Source organism: Mesoplodon mirus (genome assembly GCF_964341445.2).
Source record: "Mesoplodon mirus genome assembly, chromosome: 1".
Lineage (NCBI taxonomy): Eukaryota > Metazoa > Chordata > Mammalia > Artiodactyla > Ziphiidae > Mesoplodon > Mesoplodon mirus.
This window is the reverse complement of record NC_138976.1, coordinates 59,185,741-59,206,827: the sequence shown is the minus strand read 5'-3', so window position 1 is coordinate 59,206,827 and position 21,087 is coordinate 59,185,741. Positions and strand designations below refer to the sequence as shown.

Genomic DNA, 21,087 nt, shown 5'->3' with positions numbered 1-21,087 from the left:
CCTCTTTCCTGTCAGTTTTCTGGCTCCAAAACATCAACAGCTTCCCAGCAAGAGAAGTTGATTTCCCCCGTTGCCCTGCATCTGGGGAGATGGCTGCATCGGCATTACCATTCCTGACTTGCCTTGTAAGTTAGTGATAGACCCCCAACTAACCTACTTCTCTAAATCCTTCCTACTTGAGCACTCGCATGAACTAATTCATTGATACCCAGCTTCAACTTGTTTTCAGCCTCTCCTCCTTCTTTGACTTGCCTGCAACTCCCCCAGCTTCATGGGCCTATGTGTCTTTCATAGAGAAATCTCTCTCGCAAGCAGATACAGCCAAGAACAGAATGACAAGGCCTGAAGTGAACATCTCTGCGTCCCAGGCAGATTCGAGCCTCTCTCCTTTCTTGCATAGAAGCATCTGAACTGGCCTTGGTGATCTCACTGCCTCCTTTGCAGTCTTTCCAACTCACAGGACAGAGCTGCTGCTGGTTAAAATACATCACAGAGGGGAAAGCTGCCTCTGAAAATTAAGATGCCATGTCTTTCAACCTACATTCTGAGAATTCTTGCCCCGTGTTTTGTCAACCCGTGTAGAGGTCCATCAGACGGTGCCTGCAAAGAGCACTGAAAGTGAGAGGTAACCGATATCACCATAGATTTTGTAATTTGGCAGTAAAATTGCCTTCTGATGGTAGCTCCCCGCAAATGGCTCAGAACAGAAGGGGCGATGATTATTATTTCATCTTCTAGAAATAATTTTGTTTCAGAAGGATAAAAGATTAAATGTATGGAATGAGCGTATCTGTATGTGCATGTGTGAACATGTCAGTGACAATTTTTCCATGGACTGTTGATTTGGGGTATGGTGTCATATATGAAAAATCATTAACAAAACTAGCAGTGCAGACGAGGGCACTGATGTATTTGCCAAGTAAGTGACTCTAGATGAAGATTTCTCCCAGGGGCATCGTGTAAAAGGCGCTGCTCTTCTAAGTCTGTCGGTGATAGTCTTCCATGAGTGGGATGCTGAGAAGGGGACTTGTGTGTATTAGAACTGTCCTCCCAACTTCCTGGAGTTTGTGGCCTCTGAGCATATGGAACATGGAGAAAATCTGAAGGAGGGACCCTGTGATTAGGCACTAAGGAAAGGAGACTGCTGCATTGCAATCCCATGGGTCCCATTAAGTAAAGGAGACCTTTAGAACAGTATCACGTGTAGTTAAGAGTTCAGACTCAAAGACAGGCAAACTTAGGTTCGAATCCTGACTCCGCCACTTACTAGCTATATAACCTGGGCTAGTTACTTAACCCTTCTAGGCCTTAGTTTGCTTAGCTAAATATTGGAGATGATAATGGTGTTCGCTAACATGGTTATTGGGAGGCTTAAAAATTAAATGATGCACATAAAGTACTTTGTGTCTAGTAAAAGTTAACCCTTACTATTGTTATGATTTTCTTCCATCCCTCCTCATTGTCGGGAAAAGGAGAGGAAATAAAAGAAAGCACTTGACTGGCTGGACCCAGGATCATGACCAAGGCCTCCCACAAGCTTTGCTGGTCTTCCTAGGAGGTGGAAGTTACACTTGGGGAACTAGGTAGAGTTAGCCCTTATCCAGGGAATGGTACTAGGTTCTGCATTATCTGGGCTGATGAATGGAAATTCCAAACAATGAGAAGGGGCTGGGAATGGTGGGATTTTAACCCCAATTCACTGAGGTTAAACTCAAGCTGGTGCCATACAAAAGTGCTCCTGGGGGTGTTCACAGGGTTTCCAGTTGCCCCTATCATCCCAACAACCCTTCCCTTGGCCCCTCTGGCTGGGATGAGACGTGCATTCCACACACCCCCACATGACTCCCCTTGGAGAAAGGAAGACCTGGATGATCTATGGGTGTTTTTCATCCTCAGCTATCTGGGCGCAATCTCATGGTTACTGCACAGAATTCCTCAGAGACAGAATTAAGCCAAAGTTTTAAACACTTCAAATAAAATTACTTTCAGATCCTATTCTGAGGAAAGGCCTCTCAAAAGACCTTACTTCTTTTCTTTAAAAGAAACACTTGCATCTCTTGAAAGAGTTGGCTATTCATTATTTTTAAGTCATATTTTTACGGAAATTCCTCCCTCACAAAAATATAAAAGAAATTAAACTCAATTTTCGAGCTAGAAGGAACTTAGGAGATCCTATAGCCTAGTTGTTCTTTTAAAAATTAAAGCCACAAGACCCTTTTTTCCATTGAAATGTTTTTGTGAAGCCAGAAATCTAAAACAGAACAAATCAGAGCTGTTTTGGTTGAAGTAGTGGGTAGGTTGGGTAGGGGTCCTGGATCTCCAAGTGGTTGGGTCTCCAGACCACCTGAGAAGCCCCTAAATCACTTGTTCAACATAATTAAAGAACACAGTCTGAAAATCCCTGCTCGAGTATAGTTTCCCTGTTTTAAAGATGTGGAAATTGAGAGAAGTTTAGAAATTGAGAATTTTAGAGAAAGAACTAGACTTGACCCAAATCCTAAGCTCGTCTTCTGACACACAGTCCATTTTTCCATTTTTCTACTTGGCAGCACTAAAATGACCAGGCTTTTAAACTTTCCAGGCTCTTTACCCCCATCCCACCTGATCCCTGGATTCGGTGCTGTCATTTACAATAAAATAAGGGATTGTGGAATCCATGATCATCAGGTAACAAAAGCAACGGGCTTGATTCTCATCCCCGCTTTTTGCGTCTTAAATGTCTTTCAGGGTGGTGGATATCACAGTGCCTTGCATAGAATAGTTCATTTCCATGGGCTAGCATATAAAACTTAGATACATAAGATAATATTTTTTGGTTTCTACTGTCATTCTTCAAGTTAACGTGGCATGCTGCCATGACCCTAGTTCAGGCCGTTATCATCTCAAGCCTGGACTACCATCGCAGCCTTCTTAACTGACATCCCTGTCTGCCATTCATCTCCTACTCCCATCCCTCCCAGACACTGTTGCCAGATTAACCTTCTCAAAATACCTCTTTCATCATTTCACTCTTCCCTTTAATGGCTCCTCATTGCCTTATGGACCAATTCCAAACCTTCTGTCAAAATTAAAAGTCTCCAACATCTGGCCCCAAACAACCTCTTGAGCTCCTGACACTCTCCACTTGGCCCCTCTGTTCAGTCAAACTGGTTTAGGTCTGCCCCCAAGCCTGCCTTGGCCTTGTGCACTGAACTCTTCTACCTTGATTCTGGTTATTTCCCTGCCTCCCATGCTTATCCCCGGTTCTCTACACCCATCCAGACTCCAACGATCTTCCAGATTAGGCCAGGAAATCACTAGTATACCATAAGCATTCACCAATTGTTAGCATTAATATTTTAATACTTCACTTGACTTTTAGTTTTATATTTTTACTAAAGTCTTTTATTACTATATAATTCTTTAAACAGCTTTATTGAGGTATAATTTATATACTATAAAATTCAACTTAGCATAATGTCTTCAAGGTTTATCCATTTTGTAGCACATTATCAGAACATTCCTTCTTAGGGTGGAATAAAATATTCCATGATACAGATATACCGCATTTCATTTATCCATTCACCAAATCAGGGATATTTGAGTTGTTTCCACTTTTGCCTATTAAGAATCATGTTGCTATGAACCTTAGCATACAAGTCTTTATATGGATGTATGTTTTCATTTCTATTGGGTAAGATACCTAGGACTGAAATTGCTGGGTCATATGATAAATGTATGCTTAACTTTTTAAAAAACCATCAAACTTGCTTTCTAAAAGGGCTGTGCTATTTTACATTCCCACCAGCAATACAGGAAGGCTCTAATTTTTCCACATCCTCACTTATAATAATAATAATTATTGTTGTCCATCTTTTGGATTATGGAAATTTTAGTGAATATAAAGTGGGATTTCATTGGGGTTTTGATTTCTATGTTCCCTAATATACTATTTCATTTTAACAATGCATTTGGATTTCTTCCCATTATTTGATGACATCGCCTTGAGGTTAGGAACCATCTTGCACATTTTGTCCCATAGCATTTAGCGCCCCACCTCAAACAAAGTAAATGCATAAGAATTATCTGATACTTGGCATTAAAGTATTATAATTTATTTGTAAAGGAAGGAGATAGGAATTAGCATTAACTGAATGTCATTTCTATGTGTGATATTTTAAAATATATTATCTCATTTAATTCCCAGCCTTGCAAAATAAGTATAAGAAGTGGTAACAGACTCAGAGAGTTTAAGAGACTTGCCAACTAGTGAAATACTGAGTTGGACTCTGTGACTCTCTAACTCTAAAGCCCAGGCCACAAAAGTAAAAACAGGGAGCCCAGTGGGAGGGAGGGCCCCCACCAGCCAAAGCTGCGACTGTCCTTGGGACCACGGGCCAGTTGTTTCAACAAGTAACTTAAAGACAAAATGGAAAAACAAGGAGGTTTCTGCCTGAGATCATGTTGATGTGAAACCAGGGATGGCCACCCTGGGCCAGTTCCCTGAAACCTGGACCTTGAAGGCCACCTTTATTCAAACAAAGAAAGGATTTTGCCATTTGGAGGTCAACATGTTAGAGCCATGTGGCTGACAGGGTCTTGGTGCTCCAGCCTGGTGTCAGGGCTGAGCCTCCAAGGTGGGAGAGCCGAGTACAGGACATTGGACCACCAGAGACCTCCCAGGCCCATGTAACAGCAATCGGTGAGAGCTCTCCCAGAGATCTCTGTCTCAACACTAAGACCCAGCTCCACCAAATGGCCAGCAAGCTTCAGTGCTGGACACCCCATGCCAAACAACTAGCAAGACAGGAACACAATCCCACCCATTAGCAGAGAGGCTGCCTAAAATCATACTACATTCACAGACACCCCAAAACACACCACCAGACGTGGCCCTGCCCACCAGAAGGACAAGATCCAGCTCCACCCACCAGAACTCAGGCACCAGTCCCCTCCACCAAGAAGCCTACACAAGCCACTGAACCAACCTCACCCACTGGGGGGAGACACCAAAAACAATGGGAAATACGAACATGCAGCCTGTGAAAAGGAGACCCCAAATACAGTAAGTTAAACAAAATGAGAAGACAGAAATAAGCAGATGAAGGACCAAGGTAAAAACCCACCAGACCAAACAAATGAAGAGGAAATAGGCAGTCTACCTGAAAAACAATTCAGAGTAATGATAGTAAAGATATCCAAAATCTTGGAAATAGAATGGAGAAAATACAAGAAATGTTTAACAAGGACCTAGAAGAACTAAAGAGCAAACAATGATGAACAACACAATAAAAGAAATTTAAAATTCTCTAGAAGGAATCAATAGCAGAATAACTCAGGCAGAAGAATGGATAAGTAACCTGGAAGATAAAATAGTGGAAATACCTACTGCAGAGCAGAAAAAAGAAAAAAGAATGAAAACTGAGGACAGTCTCAGAGACCTCTGGGACAACATTAAATGCACCAACATTCAAATTAAAGGGGTCCCAGAAGAGGAAGAGAAAAAGAAATCATCTGAGAAAATATTTGAAGAGATTATAGTTGAAAACTTCCGTAACATGGGAAAGGAAATTGCCAATCAAGTCCAGGAAGCACAGAGAGTCCCATACAGGATAAATCCAAGGAGAAACACTCCAAGACACATATTAGTCAAACTATCAAAAATTAAATACAAAGAAAAAATATTAAAAGCAGCAAGACAAAAGCAACAAATAACATACAAGGGAATCCCCATAAGGTTAACAGCTGATCTTTCAGCAGAAGCTCTGCAAGCCAGAAGGGAGTGGCAGGACGTATTTAAAGTGATGAAAGGGAAAAACCTACAACCAAGATTACTCGACCCAGCAAGGATCTCATACAGATTCAACAGAGAAATTAAAACCTTTACAAACAAGCAAAAGTTAAGCTGGCCACCAAACCAGCTTTACAACAAATGCTAAAGGAACTTCTCTAGGCAGGAAACACAAGAGAAGGAAAAAACCTACAAAAACAAACCCAAAACAATTAACAAAATGGTAATAGGAACCTACATATCAATAATTACCTTAAATGTAAATTGATTAAATGCTCCAACCAAAAGACATGGACTGGCTGAATGGATACAAAAACAAGACCCGCATATATGCTGTCTACAAGAGACCCACTTCAGACCTAGGGACACATAGAGACTGAAAGTGGGGGGATGGAAAAAGATATTCCATGCAAATGGAAATCAAAAGAAAGCTGGAGTAGCAATTCTCATATCATAAAAAATAGACTTTAAAATAAAGACTATTACAAGATACAAGGAAGGACATGACATAATGATCAAGGGATCAATCCAAGAAGAACATATAACAATTGTAAACAGTTATGCACCCAACACAGGAGGACCCCAATATATAAGGTGAATGCTAACAGCCATAAAAGGGAAAATCGACAGTAACACAATCATAGTAGGGGACTTTAACACCCCACTTTCACCAATGGACAGATCATCCTAAATGAAAATAAACAAGGAAACACAGCTTTAAATCACACATTAAACAAGATGGACTTAATTGATATTTATAGGATATTCCATCCAAAAACAACAGAATACACTTTCTTCTCAAGTGCGCATGGAACATTCTCCAGGATAGATCATACCTTGGGTCACAAATCAAGCCTCAGTAAATTTAAGAAAATTGAAATCATATCAAGTATCTTTTCGACCAGAATGCTATGAGACTAGATATCAATTACAGGAAAAAAACTATAAAAAATACAAACACATGGAGGCTAAACAATATGATACTAAATAACCAAGAGATCACTGAAGAAATCAGAGGAAATCAAAAAATACATAGAAACAAGTGACAATAAAAACACAACGACCCCAAACCAGTGGGATGCAGCAAAAGCAGTTCTAAGAGGGAAGTTTATAGCTATACAATCCTAACTCAAGAAACAAGAAAAATCTCAAATAAACAACCTAACCTTACACCTAAAGCGATTCGAGAAAGAAGAACAAAAAACCCCCTAAGTTAGCCGAAGGAAAGAAATCATAAAGATCAGATCAGAAATAAATGAAAAAGAAATGAAGGAAACAGTAGCAAAGATCAATAAAACTAAAAGCTGGTTCTTTGAGACGATAAACAAAATTGATAAACCATTAGCCAGACTCATCAAGAGAAAAATAAAAGGGAGAAGACAGAAATCAACAGAATTAGAAATGAAAAAGGAGAAGTAACAACTGACAATGCAGAAATATAAAGGATCATGAGACATTACTACAAGCAGCTATATGCCAATAAAATGGACAACCTGGAAGAAATGGACAAATTCTTAGAGAAGCACAACCTTCCAAGACTGAACCAGGAAGAAATAGAAAATATAAACAGACCAATCACAAGCACTGATATTGAAACTGTGATTAAAAATCTTCCAATAAACAAGACCCCAGGACCAGATGGCTTCACGGGCGAATTCTATCAAACATTTAGAGAAGAGCTAACACGTATCCTTCTCAAACTCTTCCAAAATGTAGCAGAGGGAGGAACACTCCCAAACTCATTCTATGAGGCCACCATCACCCTGAAACCAAAACCAGACAAAGATGTCACAAAGAAAGAAAACTACAGGCCAGTATCACAGATGAACATAGATGCAAAAATCCTCAACAAAATACTAGCAAACAATCCAACAACACATTAAAAGAATCATACACCATGATCAAGTGGGGTTTATCCCAGGAATGCAAGGATTCTTCAATATATGCAAATCAATCAATGTGATATACCATATTAACATATTGAAGGATAAAAACCATATGATAATCTCAATAGATTCAGAAAAAACTAAAAATAGAACTAACATATGCCCCAGCAATCCCACTACTGGGCATATACCCTGAGAAAATCATAATTCAAAATGAGACATACCACAATGTTCATTGCAGCACTGTTTACAATAGCCAGGACACGGAAGCAACCTAAGTGTCCATCGACAGATGAATGGATAAAGAAGATGTGGTACATATATACAGTGGAATATATTGTATATTCCTAGGGGCATATACAATAGGTATATGAACCTAGGTTTAAGACAGGAATAAAGACGCAGACGTAGAAAATGGACTTAAAGACACGGGGAGAGGGAAGGGTAAGCTGGGACAAAGTGAAAGAGTAGTATTGACATATATACACCACCAAATGTAAAATAGATAGTGAGAAGCAGCCACATAGCAGAGGGAGATCAGCCTGGTGCTTTGTGACCACCTAGTGGGTGGCATACGCAAGTGGGAGGGGATAGGGGTATATATGTATACATATAGCTGATTCACTTTGTTATACAGCAGAAACTAACACAGCATTGTGATGCAATTATACTCCAATAAAGATGTTAGAATAAAAAAGTAAAAATAGGTGAAAGGTCCACAGGAGACCTGAGACTAGAAAATCTTAGAGTAGAATATGCCTATAGTATGGATGTGTCTTCCCACATTGTTACATAATTAATATTTCTCTATCTCTCTTAGTTGCTATTGCTTTTCCAAGCAACTTCTTCCTTATTTTGGTGAGTTTCAGAGGCCACACAAACCCATTAGCCTTTAGTTACATGAATTTACATGCTTTGGGCCCTTTTTTCCCCACCAGTGTTCCACGAGCTGCGGGGAGGGCACCCAGACGCGAAGTGCTGTTTGCCGGAAGGTGCTGAAAACAGGTGTCTCAGCTACTGTCAATTCCTCCCTGTGCCCGCCCCTGCCGTTCTCTTCATCCATCAGGCCCTGTATGCTGGCCACCTGTGCAAGTGAGTATGTCAGAGCTCTGGGGATGGGGGGACGGCAAGAGCAGTAGCTTTCCCTGAACCCAAGACCAGCGGCAGATTGGCAGTAAAGCCCTCTGAGGGCATTAGGCTGAGGGCATCAGCTGGAGATGGGAGAGGAATCTTAATTACACTTGGCCAGGCAGGATGCTCTTCTCTGCTGGAAAAAACAGTTTGCAGGAGGTAGAGCAAAGTTCACTTGCTGGCATATGGAGATCTGGAAGCTGGAGTCAGCATGTTACTAATGAAGCCTAATGTTACCCACTCCGGTGTTTTAAACTAAACAGATTTGTTTTGTTTAATATTAATCCCTAGAGGTGTAACACTTCTGGGGTCTCCTCCCCATGTATACGGGGACCCTGGTGCTCTGCGGGACCCAAAAGGGATCCATTCTCCTTCTCTTTGTCCTCTGCCTCTTTTTATGATGCTGATTTCTTTTTCTTTCTTTCTTTTTTAAGTCCTTTTAATGAGAGGAACTGTCTTTCCCCTGGAATCGCCCTCCATCTAGAACCCTGCATCTCAGCTTCTAGGGGTAGAAAACCCCAGCAGCGTGATAGCAGGTGGCCCCACTGCACCTAATTAGCTTTCCCATGTTTCATTGCGGCAGCAGCTTGATGGTCCACAGCTGGTAGCCATTTACTCCCGTAAAACAGAAGGTGGTAAATGAAGGCCCTGCCCAAAGCAAACTGAAGCGCTTTCTTTCCCTCTTCTCCCTTTTGTCCCCCTGTCTCTCTTCTCTTTGCCCTCTCCTTTTCACTGTCTCTTGTCGCTGCACCTCACTGTCCCTTTTCTCTGCTCTCTGCTTCTCTCTCTCTGCTCTCCGCTTCTCTTTCTCCATCCATCTGCCTTCCCTTTCGTTTCTTTCATTCCAGGGCCCGGGTGGCCATCCACAAAGCACAGTCCTCACATCGCGGCAGCAAGGAAGGTATACATCCAGACCCGCCGGCAGAGGAAGCTGCACTTCATCGTGGGGGGATTCGCCTACCTGCTCCCCAAGACCGCAGTGGTGGTACGCTGTCCCACCCGGCGCTTCCGCAAGCCCCTCATCACCTGGGAGAAAGACGGCCAGCACCTCATCAGCTCCGCCCACGTCACCGTGGCCCCGTTTGGGTACCTAAAGATCCACCGCCTCAAGCCCTCTGATGCGGGCATCTACACCTGCTCGGCCGGCCCGGCCCGGGAGCAGTTTGTGATTAAGCTCATTGGAGGCAACCGGAAGTTGGTGGCCCGGCCCTTGAGCCTGCGGAGCGAGGAAGATGCCCTTGCGGTGAGGAAGGCCCGCCCGAAGGAGGCCCTGCAGACGCACAAACACCAGAACGGGATCTTCTCCAATGGCAGCAAGGCCGAGAAGCGGGGCCTCCCTGCTGATGCCGGGAGCCGCTATGATGACCTGGTCTCTCGGTTGCTGGAGCAGGGGGGCTGGCCAGGGGAGCTGCTCGCCTCCTGGGAGGTCCAGGACTCCACAGAAAGGAACACATCCTCAGAAGAGGACCAGAACGCCGAGCAGGGCCTTCCGCACCTGCCCTTCACCATGGTGGCCGAGCAGCAGCGCCTGGACGACATCCTCCGGAACCTCTCCCAGCAGCCCGAGGAGCTCCGCGACGTCTACAGCAAGCACCTAGTGGCCCAGCTGGCCCAGGAGCTCTTCCGCAGCCGCCAGGACGCGCACCAGGACGCGCTCCTCAAGCCGTCCGAGCGGGGGATCCCCCCAGTGGCCATCCCGCCTCATAAACACGTGTCTGGCTTCAGTAGCTCCCTCCGGACCTCGTCCACTGGGGAGGGTGGGGGCAGCTCTCGCCGGCCACACCGGAAGCCCATCATCTTGCGCAAAATCTCAGCCGCCCAGCAGCTCTCGGCCTCCGAGGTGGTCACCCACCTCGGGCAGACTGTGGCCCTGGCTAGCGGGACACTGAGTGTGCTTCTGCACTGCGAAGCCATAGGCAACCCAAGGCCTACCATCAGCTGGGCCAGGAACGGAGACGAGGTGCAGTTCAGCGACAGGTGAGCTTTGCAGCTACCCGGTCTGGGAAGGAGGGGTAAGGGGCCGCACTGTGTAGGAGACACCCTATTCAGTCTCCCTTTAAGGTGTTTCGAAGGGTCGGGCTTAGAGCACTGGGCCTCAGGGATTGCTCCCATCCTGGGTTTCAACCCCCTCTTGGCACTGATAGACTGTTGAAGCAAAGACTAGGTATTTAATTTCTCTAAACTGTATGTTCTCATCTTTATAAGGTAATAGTGAGAATGCCTACCAACCCGAATCCCCGTAGGATCCCAAAGATTAATGAGATACTCTCTGGATAGCTTTGAACTTTTGGCAGAAAAATATCATTCCAGGCCAAGGCATTGTTACATTACCATTTTGTGAGATGAACCGCTGAAAATCTCGTACACCAGGATACTGTCTCTGTGTGTGTGGTCCCCCAGGGCTGGGGAGAGAGTGCAGCCAGCACCTGTTGCTCCTTGTGGGTGAGCCCATCCTCTGTCTGGGCTGGACAAGGCTGTTTGTTCCAGAAAGCTTTTATTCCCAGTCGGACCTGTGATTAATTATCCTAATATCTCTTGGTGTCTCTGTTTTGATGTGGCTTTACTGGGATGACAGCATATATTACTTACTGGTTTCTTTGGGCCATGGCCATTCATAATGTAAAATCAATAGTGACAGAAGAGGTAATAATAATAACAATATTTTTAACACTACCTATGTGCCAAGCAGCATGCCATGCTTCCTATGGACATCCTCTTTAATCTTTATAGTGGCCCTGACAACAAAGATAGTTGGCATTGATTGAGTAGTGACTGTCTTCCAGACAAGTGTAAACACTTTATGTGCTTTATCTTACTGACTTCTAACAGTAGCCCTAAGAAGTAGGTATAATCTTTATCCACCCTTTACAGAAGAGGAAACCAGTCTAGCAACTTGCTAAAGATCACACTTATTAGGTGGCAGAGCCAAAATGTGTGACAAAAATAAGATGGGCAGCGAATAGAAGAATCACAGTCCATGGATGAGGGAGGAACCTTTAAGGTCCTCTGGCCCAGAGTCCTCATTTTAACTTTTTATCTTCTCTGAATCCATGGAGCATGCTCTTTTCATTAAATCTACTTTGAAATACTATTGTTCAGCTAATCCTCTTCACTGGCTTGGTAGCTTTGAGTGAGGAAGGAAAGATGGCAGGATTTATTATGCCAGGCAGGGTGCCAGGTTTATTTATATGTTACTGCATTTGTTCTTCTGACAGTCAGTCCACAAGATTGACATTATCCTCCAGTTTCACATAGAAAATTGAGGTTCAGCTGCTCACCCAAGGTCACACTTTAGTAAGGACCAGACTGAGGACTCAATGTCAAGTTTATTTGATTCCAAAGAGTAGTTCTGTCTACTCTTCCGAGACTTGATGAACAAACATGACTTTGTCCATCCTGCCCACATCTTTTGTGCTTTTGAAATGTCAATAATATTGCCTCTCAGCCTGAGCACTTACAGATCAAATAGTTTTAATAACAATACTAAGTATTTTTTCTTTGACACTGTGCTCGGCGCTTTAAAGGTAATATTATCTTGTTTAATCTTTAAAAAAAAAAAAAAACCCTACGGGGTAAGTACTGTTGTTACCACATCAGTAATTAAAAAGCTGAGGCACCAACACAGAAGCACTGGAGTCAAGGATTGAATGCACTATGTTTTGAGAGCCTATGGTGGTAACCTCTCCTCTTGATTACTTCTTGGTCCTCCCCAGCTTATACTTTCCTTGATCAGCTTAACTGCTATGATCCCTGCAGTTCTTTCCAGAAATCTTTGTAAGGAATTTGTGGGTCGGGCCAAAGTTGCAGTAAATCCCCTTGAGGCCACTGGGGAGAGAGACACCTCCAGCATCAGACCCCCAGGATGATGGGCGCTGATTGAAAGTGGTACCCTGGTGCTCAGGTGCATGCTGTGCTGGAACTCACCTCTGTGATTGTACCTGTCACACTTGTTGTGCCCAAGTCAAGCCATGCCTTCCACCAGCCAGTCAGTTTCTCAAGTGTAGATACTGTTGCATTCATATCCCCTGGCCTATTGCCCGAGATTGGTGTTATTGAGATCAAAGGGGGTAGCAGCTGGCTGTGTGAGGGAAAAGATGGGAATTAACATTTCTTGACTAACCCCAGGTATTGTGCCCCCATGCTAGCAACTTCCAAAGCCATCATCTCTGTTAATGTCCACTGTAAGGTGTAACATATGAACTGATATCCCTATTTCAGAGATGAGGAAACCAAGGTTCACCATAATTAAGGAAGTTACCAATGTTAAATAGCTAGTAAAAGACAGAACCAAGAGAGCAGATTCAAACCCAGTTCTGCCAACTCAAGCTCATGCTGTTTTGAGTGACTCAGTTCATGTTTGCATGTATTTCCTGTACTTCACCAGGGATACCAAGTTATCTCAAGATCCCTGCTGTTTTCTACCAGCTTCTTCCAGGTTCCCTTCCTTTGCATAGTGACTATTTCCTCCTAAAAGCTGTACAGCAAGACAGGCCATTGGGGATGGAGGAGGGGATGATTAGGACTCTGCCCGGAACCGCAGGGAGAATATTGAGGCCATGGCTTCCTCAGGGGTCCTGACAACTTCCTTGAGTGCTGGAGATTATGAAATCCAAGGATCGGGGCCCATGGGTCACTGGTGACTACAGGAAAGATGTGGAGGGAGTTGGATGAGAATTGAGGGCTTCGGGCTGGTCTTGCCCTTTATTTCCATGGCCTTAATCCTTTCGTTTTAAAAATGAGGGGGGTTGTAGCAGACCATCTCTGATCTACACCCTTCACTCATTTGTAGAAGGTCACAGAAGGTTAAAACCCATATGTTGGTGGAGAGTGGGGAGAGCCTTGAGTACAGTAACTTCAAAATTTGTCGTACAAGTTGTTTCCAAGTGGTCCACAAAACAGGGATTCATGAATCACGTGAGTTTGAGACATGCTCGCTTAAAGCTAAACAGAGGTATTTACTGCTGGACTTTACTTCTATTTTTTTAATATAGTATTTGATTTTTTTCTTTTTTTATTATAAAAGTAATGAAGAGGCTATAAAACAGTTCAAATAATACCTGCATATGTATAGTAAAAGTGCAAGTCTCCTTCATGCCCTCAATCCAGTTCCCCAGAGGCTGTCAGTCTTAATAATTCGGTATACATCCTTTTGGAATTTTTATATATTTTATTGTATTATATATAAAACACATACACACATAGGATTTGTGTTTTTAATGGGAAATTACTCATGGTTAGAAGTTTGACTTGATTTTTATTCAACAACATGTCTAGGAAACATTTCAGAGTAGTATGTAGGGGTATCACCTTTTTCAACAGCTGATAACTATTCTTGAATGTATTTAACTAACCCCCAGGTGAAAATGATTTTGGTTTTTCCATGTTTTAACTCCTTTAAGCAGTCCAACATGTGTTGTGACTTTCCAAGTGGATGATATAGTATTCAGTGTTTTCCAAGTACTTCTTTGATCAGTGAACGATTTTTTGGCCTAGTAATCTCAAGGATATCAATAATTCTTGAAATACTGCTTAGAAATACAACTTTTGCCTTTTAATTTTCACCTTAATGGGCATTGAGAGTCTAATGGCTTTAAGATGAAGAAGTTTCAACAGAATCTTGCTAAAAAAAGAAACACAGCAGCCAGGTGCTAAAGATATGAAAAGTTGTAGGCCTAGGACAGCAGAGGGCAAATCCTAGGTCTTGAGTCACCAGGACATTGGTGAGAGTGGCAGTGGAGGGTAACGTTCAAAAGGAAAGTACATGGGGGCCATGAGCAAACAGTATTACAATTCTTGCCACTCTTCCAGATCTAGCCTCAACAGAGCTTTTTAAAGCAAGTCAATAGCACGTGGTAGGGAAAAATAAGAGATTTCTGTTTCTGATCCTTGACATCATAATTTTTCCATTTTACTTAGCTAGCCAGTTAGAAGTATGGCTGGAGCTTACTTTTCTATGCAGTTGTCCAAGTAGAGTTTCAGAAAGTAAAATGGATGCATCTGTACAGAGCACACAGAAGGCACAGAACTTCCATTGGGACTACTCTGCTATGGTTGTTGGTGACCTCTATTGTGTTGGGTTTCATTGCTTGTCATCATTACTGCATCTGGTAGAGGTTCCGAAATGCTTATTAATTTTCAAACAGAGAAGTGCTGAAATGCCCAATGTTATAGTTCAGTTAGTCTGTTTTTGTTTAGTGCCCAAATCCATCTTTCTGAAAGAGTCTGCAAGCTTCAGCTGGCTATTGGTCTGTAGGACGTTGCAGATATATTAAAGTATACTCTAAATAGCCTGAGCCAGCAAGATAGGTCAAGGTAGAAAGAAAATGACTGAAGTCTGTTACTTCTTGGCTTTTAAATATGCCAAAGCTTGATTTGAAAGAAATTGGTTTTCAGAAAGAATCACTAACAATTCAGATAGTACTGCATCTCATCAGATATATAACTTACTAGTTAAAATGAATTCACATCATTCTTAGAAGCACATGTCAACTTCTTAAGCAATCATTTATAAGATGTCCCTAAGTGTATTATGACAGACTGGTTCTTCTTAATCCCTACTTCTTCCTTTATTTCACAAACCTTCCCATGCTTACTCTGGGCCAGACCCTATGTTAGATATGAAGGATGTTGGAAAAGGAGACTCATTTCCTGTCAGTGCAACTCAAAGTCTAGTTTGGAATCCAGAGAAGTAAATGCAGTGTTTAAATGCTAAGAGAGGGGTATGCATATTTATTCATTCCATAAATATTTATTAATCTACCTATCATATGCCAGATATACACCTACTTGCTAGGATACTGTGATGAATGAAACAGAAGTCCGTGTTCTCTTGCACTTTGCGTACATTTAGATATCTGCTGAACTGGCACACATCAGAAAGATCTTTCCTGATCATTCTAGCTAAAGGAGCACTCTGCATCATTCTCTAACCCTTCAACTCTAGTTTATTCACAGAATTTTATTGTCATCTGACATATTATGTATTTATGCGTTGATTGCCTGTCCATTAGGGTAGAGGCTTTCTTTACTGCTGTGTCCCTAGTGCTGGAAAGAGTAGCTGGCACGAAACAGATACTAAATAAACAGTGAATGAATTAATGAGTGAGTGTGGAGCAAGACAGTAAACACAGAAATGGACACAAAAATATCAGATGGTGATAAGTGCTGGGCAGAAAATGAAACAGAGCTTTGATAAGCAGTGATCTGGTGACCACATTAGATGGGTACTCTGAGGAGGTGACCTGGAAGCCAAAAGCTGAATGATGACCAGTGTCCAGCAATATAACATCAGAAGGAAGAGCATTCCTGGGCAAGGGAAAAACGGTGCAAAACCCCTAAAGTGAAAATGAGTTTATTGTGTAGAAAGAACCCAAAAGAAGCTCATTTGGCTGGAGTGTGGCAGGCTGAAGGTAGAGGTGATATGGGATGAGGCCATGGGGGCAACCAGAGACCAGGATGAGGAGTTGAGGTTTTAGTCTGAGCACCACAGGGAGATTTTGGAGGGTATTAACCAGGAATGTCAAATGATCTAATTTCCATTTTTATAGACGCACACTGGCTACTTTGCGGTGAGTGTATTTCAGAGGAGCATGAGTAGAAGCTGGGGGGCTGTAAGGGCCCCTTTGCATTCAACTCCCCAAGTATCTGTTGGGCATTAGGTACAGTGATGGGTGCCAGAAAGTGAGATCATAAATAAGGAAAGGTCCCTGCTCTTCAGAAACTAAGATACACTGAAAGGCTAATAGAGGATACAGTAACTTGAGCCTCAAGGTTTTTTTAAACTCCAACACAATACTTCTCTTAAAACTTATAAACTTTAAAAAGGGGATATGGGATTCCCTGGTGGCACAGTGGTTAAGAATCCACCTGCCAGTGCAGGGAACACAGGTTCGAGCCCTAGTCTGGGAAGATCCCACATGCTGCGGAGCAACTAAGCCCATGCGCCACAACTACTGAGCCTGCGCTCTAGAGCCTGCGAGCCACAACTACTGAAACCCGTGCACCTAGAGCCCATGCTCCGCAACAAGAGAAGCCACCACAATGAGAAGATGGTGCACCACAACGAAGAGTAGCCCCCGCTCACCGCAACTAGAGAAAGCCCGTACACAGTAACGAAGACCCAATGCAGCCAGAAATAAATAAATAAAATTTAAAAAATAATAATAAAAAATAAAAAGGGGATAGAGGAGGGGTTCCCAAATTTAGTGTGCATAATAATTTCCAGGAACTTGTTAGAAATGCAGACACCCACATCCTACCCTACCCCAGAAACTCTTTCTACAGTAGGGTCCCATCATTTGCATTTTTTTGCACTAAATCCAAACTCAACTTTATTTTTTCGCTGTTGTTTTTTATTTTTTTTTTATATTGAAGTATAGTTGATTAACAATGTTGTGTTAGTTTCAGGTGTACCACAAAATGATTCAGTTATACCTATACATGTATCTACTCTTTTTCAAGTTATTTTCCCATTTATGTTATTACAGACTATTGAGCAGAGTTCCCTGTGCTATACAGTTGTTCCTTGTTGGTTATCTATTTTAAATATATCAGTGTGTTTATGTCAATCCCAAACTCCCAATCTATCCCTACCCCCCACCCTTCCCCTCTGGTAACCATAAGTTCGTTCTCTAAGTCTATGAGTCTGTTTCTGTTCTGTAAATAAGTTCCTTTGTGTCTTTTTTTTTACATTCTGCATATAAACGATATCATATGATATTTCTTTCTCTGAGTTACTTCACTTAGTATGATAATCTCCAGGTCCATCCATGTTGCTGCAATGGTATTATTTCATTCTTTTTAATGGCTGAGTAATATTCCATTGTATATATGCACCACATCTTCTTTCTGTCATTTGTATTTTAACAAGCACTACAGGTGGTTCTGAGATTGGTGGTTCAAGGACCACCTTTTAGAAGAGCTGAGAGAGAAAAATGGGGGAAGTTTAACCTCAGAGTCGAATTAGGCACTTGCTATTTGTTCTGTTAAAAGATGTGGTAGAGACAGACAGAACTCCATGCCTGAATAACACTTAGGAATTCCAAGCACTCTCCCATCCCCATGCCTCCTTCCCAGATTCCCACCAACCCACATACTTGCATGTGGGCTAGATTTAGTTCACCCTGAGCCTGGGATTTGAGAGAGACCACCAAGTGCCCATGTGTGGAAGGAGCAGACATGGTGGAAGCTAACAGACTCCAAATCTGCCAATTTTCTGGAAAAATTCTGGATGGCTAGAGGTTAAGATAACTAAGTGTGGCAACCTTGTTCATCCAGAGAACAAAGAAGCAGGACTGGACTTTGCAGCATAGCCATCAGGGGTGAGTTAGACAGTGCTTTTCAGGGCTGTGTGCCAGTTGATTGAGAAAACAAGAGAACTCTGCCTTGTTTTCCCTTTACTTTCATTGCTGAGTCCATGTAGTTCGTGTGGATCTGTAATTGACTGGTTCCACCATATTGCTGCCTGCAAAAGCCACCAGAAGACAAGTATTCTAGCCTCACTCCATGGTCCTAGTGCATTACTGGCACCTGAGTGGTTTGAAAACATGACTCTTGTAGCCCTCTACTGCCAATTTATAACCTAGAAATATTTCACGTATAGAAGGCTACTTTTGGTCCCCCCTCCAAGGTTGTTAATTATGAGTTTTTTAAATCCTGTCTAATATGTCCACTCAGTTCATTATGGAGTTGCTTCTATTTGCCCACCTCACATTCGAAGACCGCATGTAACATATAACATACACTCCTTTTGGGTAAAGCCCGCTCCCCACCCCCCCAAAAAAGTTACTTCTTGTTTGTTCAAAAAGAAGAAAGTTGTCTCTCAAACCATGCCTTATCTAATCTGAGCTCTCAGCAGCATTCTACACAGGCTGAGCCCTTCTTCCAAAAAACACTTTCTTGCTGCTTTAGAAACCACACACACTTGGCTTGCTTCTTACTTCTCTGGTTATTCTTTCTCAGCATCTCTGGATTCCTCTTCCTCTACCCACCCCTTAGCGACCCCCCTTAGGAGCCTCACTCTGTATACACTAGTGATCCTGTGGCTCCAGGACTCCACTGTATGCTGATGATTCTCCTGTATCTAGCACAGAGCACATCTCTCTTCTGACTCAGATGTACCGTTGTCTACTAGGCATCCTAACCCAGATGCCCCGCAAAAAGGTCAACTCAATATCTTTAAAACTAAACTCCTGAATCCTTATCTCAGTAAAGAGTACCCCCATCCATCCAACTTTCCAAGCCAAACTACAGGCATACCTTGGAGATATTGTGGGTTCAGTTCCAGATCACCATGATAAAGCAGGTATTACAATAAAGCAAGGCAATTTTTTTTTGTTTCCCAGTACCTATAAAAGTTATGTTTACTCTGTTCTGTGTCAGACTGTTAAGTATGTGATAGCACTGTGTCTTAAAAACCAATCTATATACTTTAATCTAAAAATACTTTCTTGCTAAAAATGCTAACCATCATCTGAGCCTTCAGCAAGTCACAGTAGTAACATCAAAGATCACTGATCATATATCACCATAACAAATATAAGAATGAGGAAAAAGTTTGAAACATTGCAAAAATTACCAAAATGTGACACAGAGACACGAAGTAAGCAAATGCTATTGGAAAAATGGCACCAATAGACTTACTCCACGTGGGGTTGCCACAAATCTTCAGTTTATAAAAAAATGTAGTATCTGCAAAGCACAAGAAAGCGAAGCACAGTAAAACGAGGTCTGCCTGTATTTCTAGATTGTTCTCGCTCTTCAGTGGCTCTTTCACCCTCCACTGGTCTCTGTTCTCACTGCCTGTACTTGGTTTACCTTTGTCAGCTCTGCATGATTGCAGCAGCCTCCTAACCCTGTATTTGCCTTCTCGAGACCAGGGGTTGGCAAATTACAGCCAGTGGCTTTATATTTTTTTAAAGGGCTTACTAAGAATGGCTTTTAAAGGATTTTTAAAAGAGCCATTGAAATTGATCCCAGAGCTCTTTGATTAACTTGATCACACTTAATAAGTGGTGGAGCTAGGATGTGAGCCCAGGTTATTTAAAGTGTTATTAAAGGAATGGCTTTTGCATTTTTTTTTATGATGAACCTAAATTTTTTTATTTATTTTATTTTTTTAATTAGTCATCCATTTTATACACATCAGCGTATACATGTCAATCCCAATCGCCCAATTCATCACCACCTCACCACCACCCCACCGCGGCTTTCCCCCCTTGGTGTCCATACGTTTCTTCTCTACATCTGTGTCTCAATTTCTGCCCTGCAAACCGGTTCATCTGTACCATTTTTCTAGCTTCCACATATATGCGTTAATATACAATATTTGTTTTTCCCTTTCTCACTTACTTCACTCTGTATGACAATCTCTAGATCCATCCACGTTTGTACAAATGACCCAATTTCGTTTCTTTTTATGGCTGAGTAATATTCCATTGTATATATGTACCACATTTTCTTTATCCATTCGTCTGTCAATGGGCATTTAGGTTGCTTCCATGACCTGGCTATTGTAAATAGTGCTGCAATGAATATTGGGTTGCATGCGTCTTTTTGAATTGTGGTTTTCTCTGGGTATATGCCCAGTAGTGGGATTGCTGGGTCATATGGTAATTCTATTTTTAGTTTTTTAAGGAATCTCCATACTGTTCTCCATAGTGGCTGTATCAATTTACATTCCCACCAACAGTGCAAGAGGGTTCCCTTTTCTCCACACCCTCTCCAGCATTTGTTGTTTGTAGATTTTCTGATGATGCCCATTCTAACTGGTGTGACGTGATAACTCATTGTAGTTTTGATTTGCATTTCTCTAATAATTAGTGATGTTGAGCAGCTTTTCATGTGCTTCTTGGTCATTCATATGACTTCCTTGGAGAACTGTCTATTTAGGCTCCTGCCATTTTTGCATTGCGTTGTTTGTTTTTTTAATATCGAGCTGCATGAGCTGTTTATATATTTTGGATGTTAATCCTTTGTCCGTTAATTCGTTTGCAAATATTTTCTCCCATTCTGAGAGGGTGTCTTTTCGTCTTGTTTATGGTTTCCTTTGCTGTGCAAAAGCTTTGAAGTTTCATTAGGTCCCATTTGTTTATTTTTGTTTTTATTTCCATTACTCTAGGAGGTGGATCAAAAAAGATCTTGCTGTGATTTATGCCAAAGAGTGTTCTTCCTATGTTTTCCTCTAAGAGTTTTATACTGTCCAGTCTTACATTTAGGTCTCAAATCCATTTTGAGTTTATTTTTGTGTATGGTATTAGGGAGTGTTCTAGTTTCATTCTTTTACACGTAGCTGTCCAGTTT

The 21,087-nt window shown here is 42.1% G+C and overlaps 1 protein-coding gene across 3 annotated transcripts in view; it reads left to right on the top strand.

Annotated features, from left to right (window-relative positions):
• The window catches only part of ADAMTSL1 (ADAMTS like 1), a 473,180-nt gene that overhangs the window by 289,128 nt on the left and 162,965 nt on the right, over window positions 1-21,087 (top strand). For all 3 annotated transcript variants that reach the window (XM_082612434.1, XM_082612433.1, XM_082612435.1), the window contains 2 exons: window positions 8,595-8,748; window positions 9,636-10,764. In XM_082612434.1, the coding sequence (XP_082468560.1) occupies window positions 8,595-8,748; window positions 9,636-10,764 (1,283 nt within the window). The remainder of the gene's footprint in view (window positions 1-8,594; window positions 8,749-9,635; window positions 10,765-21,087) is intronic.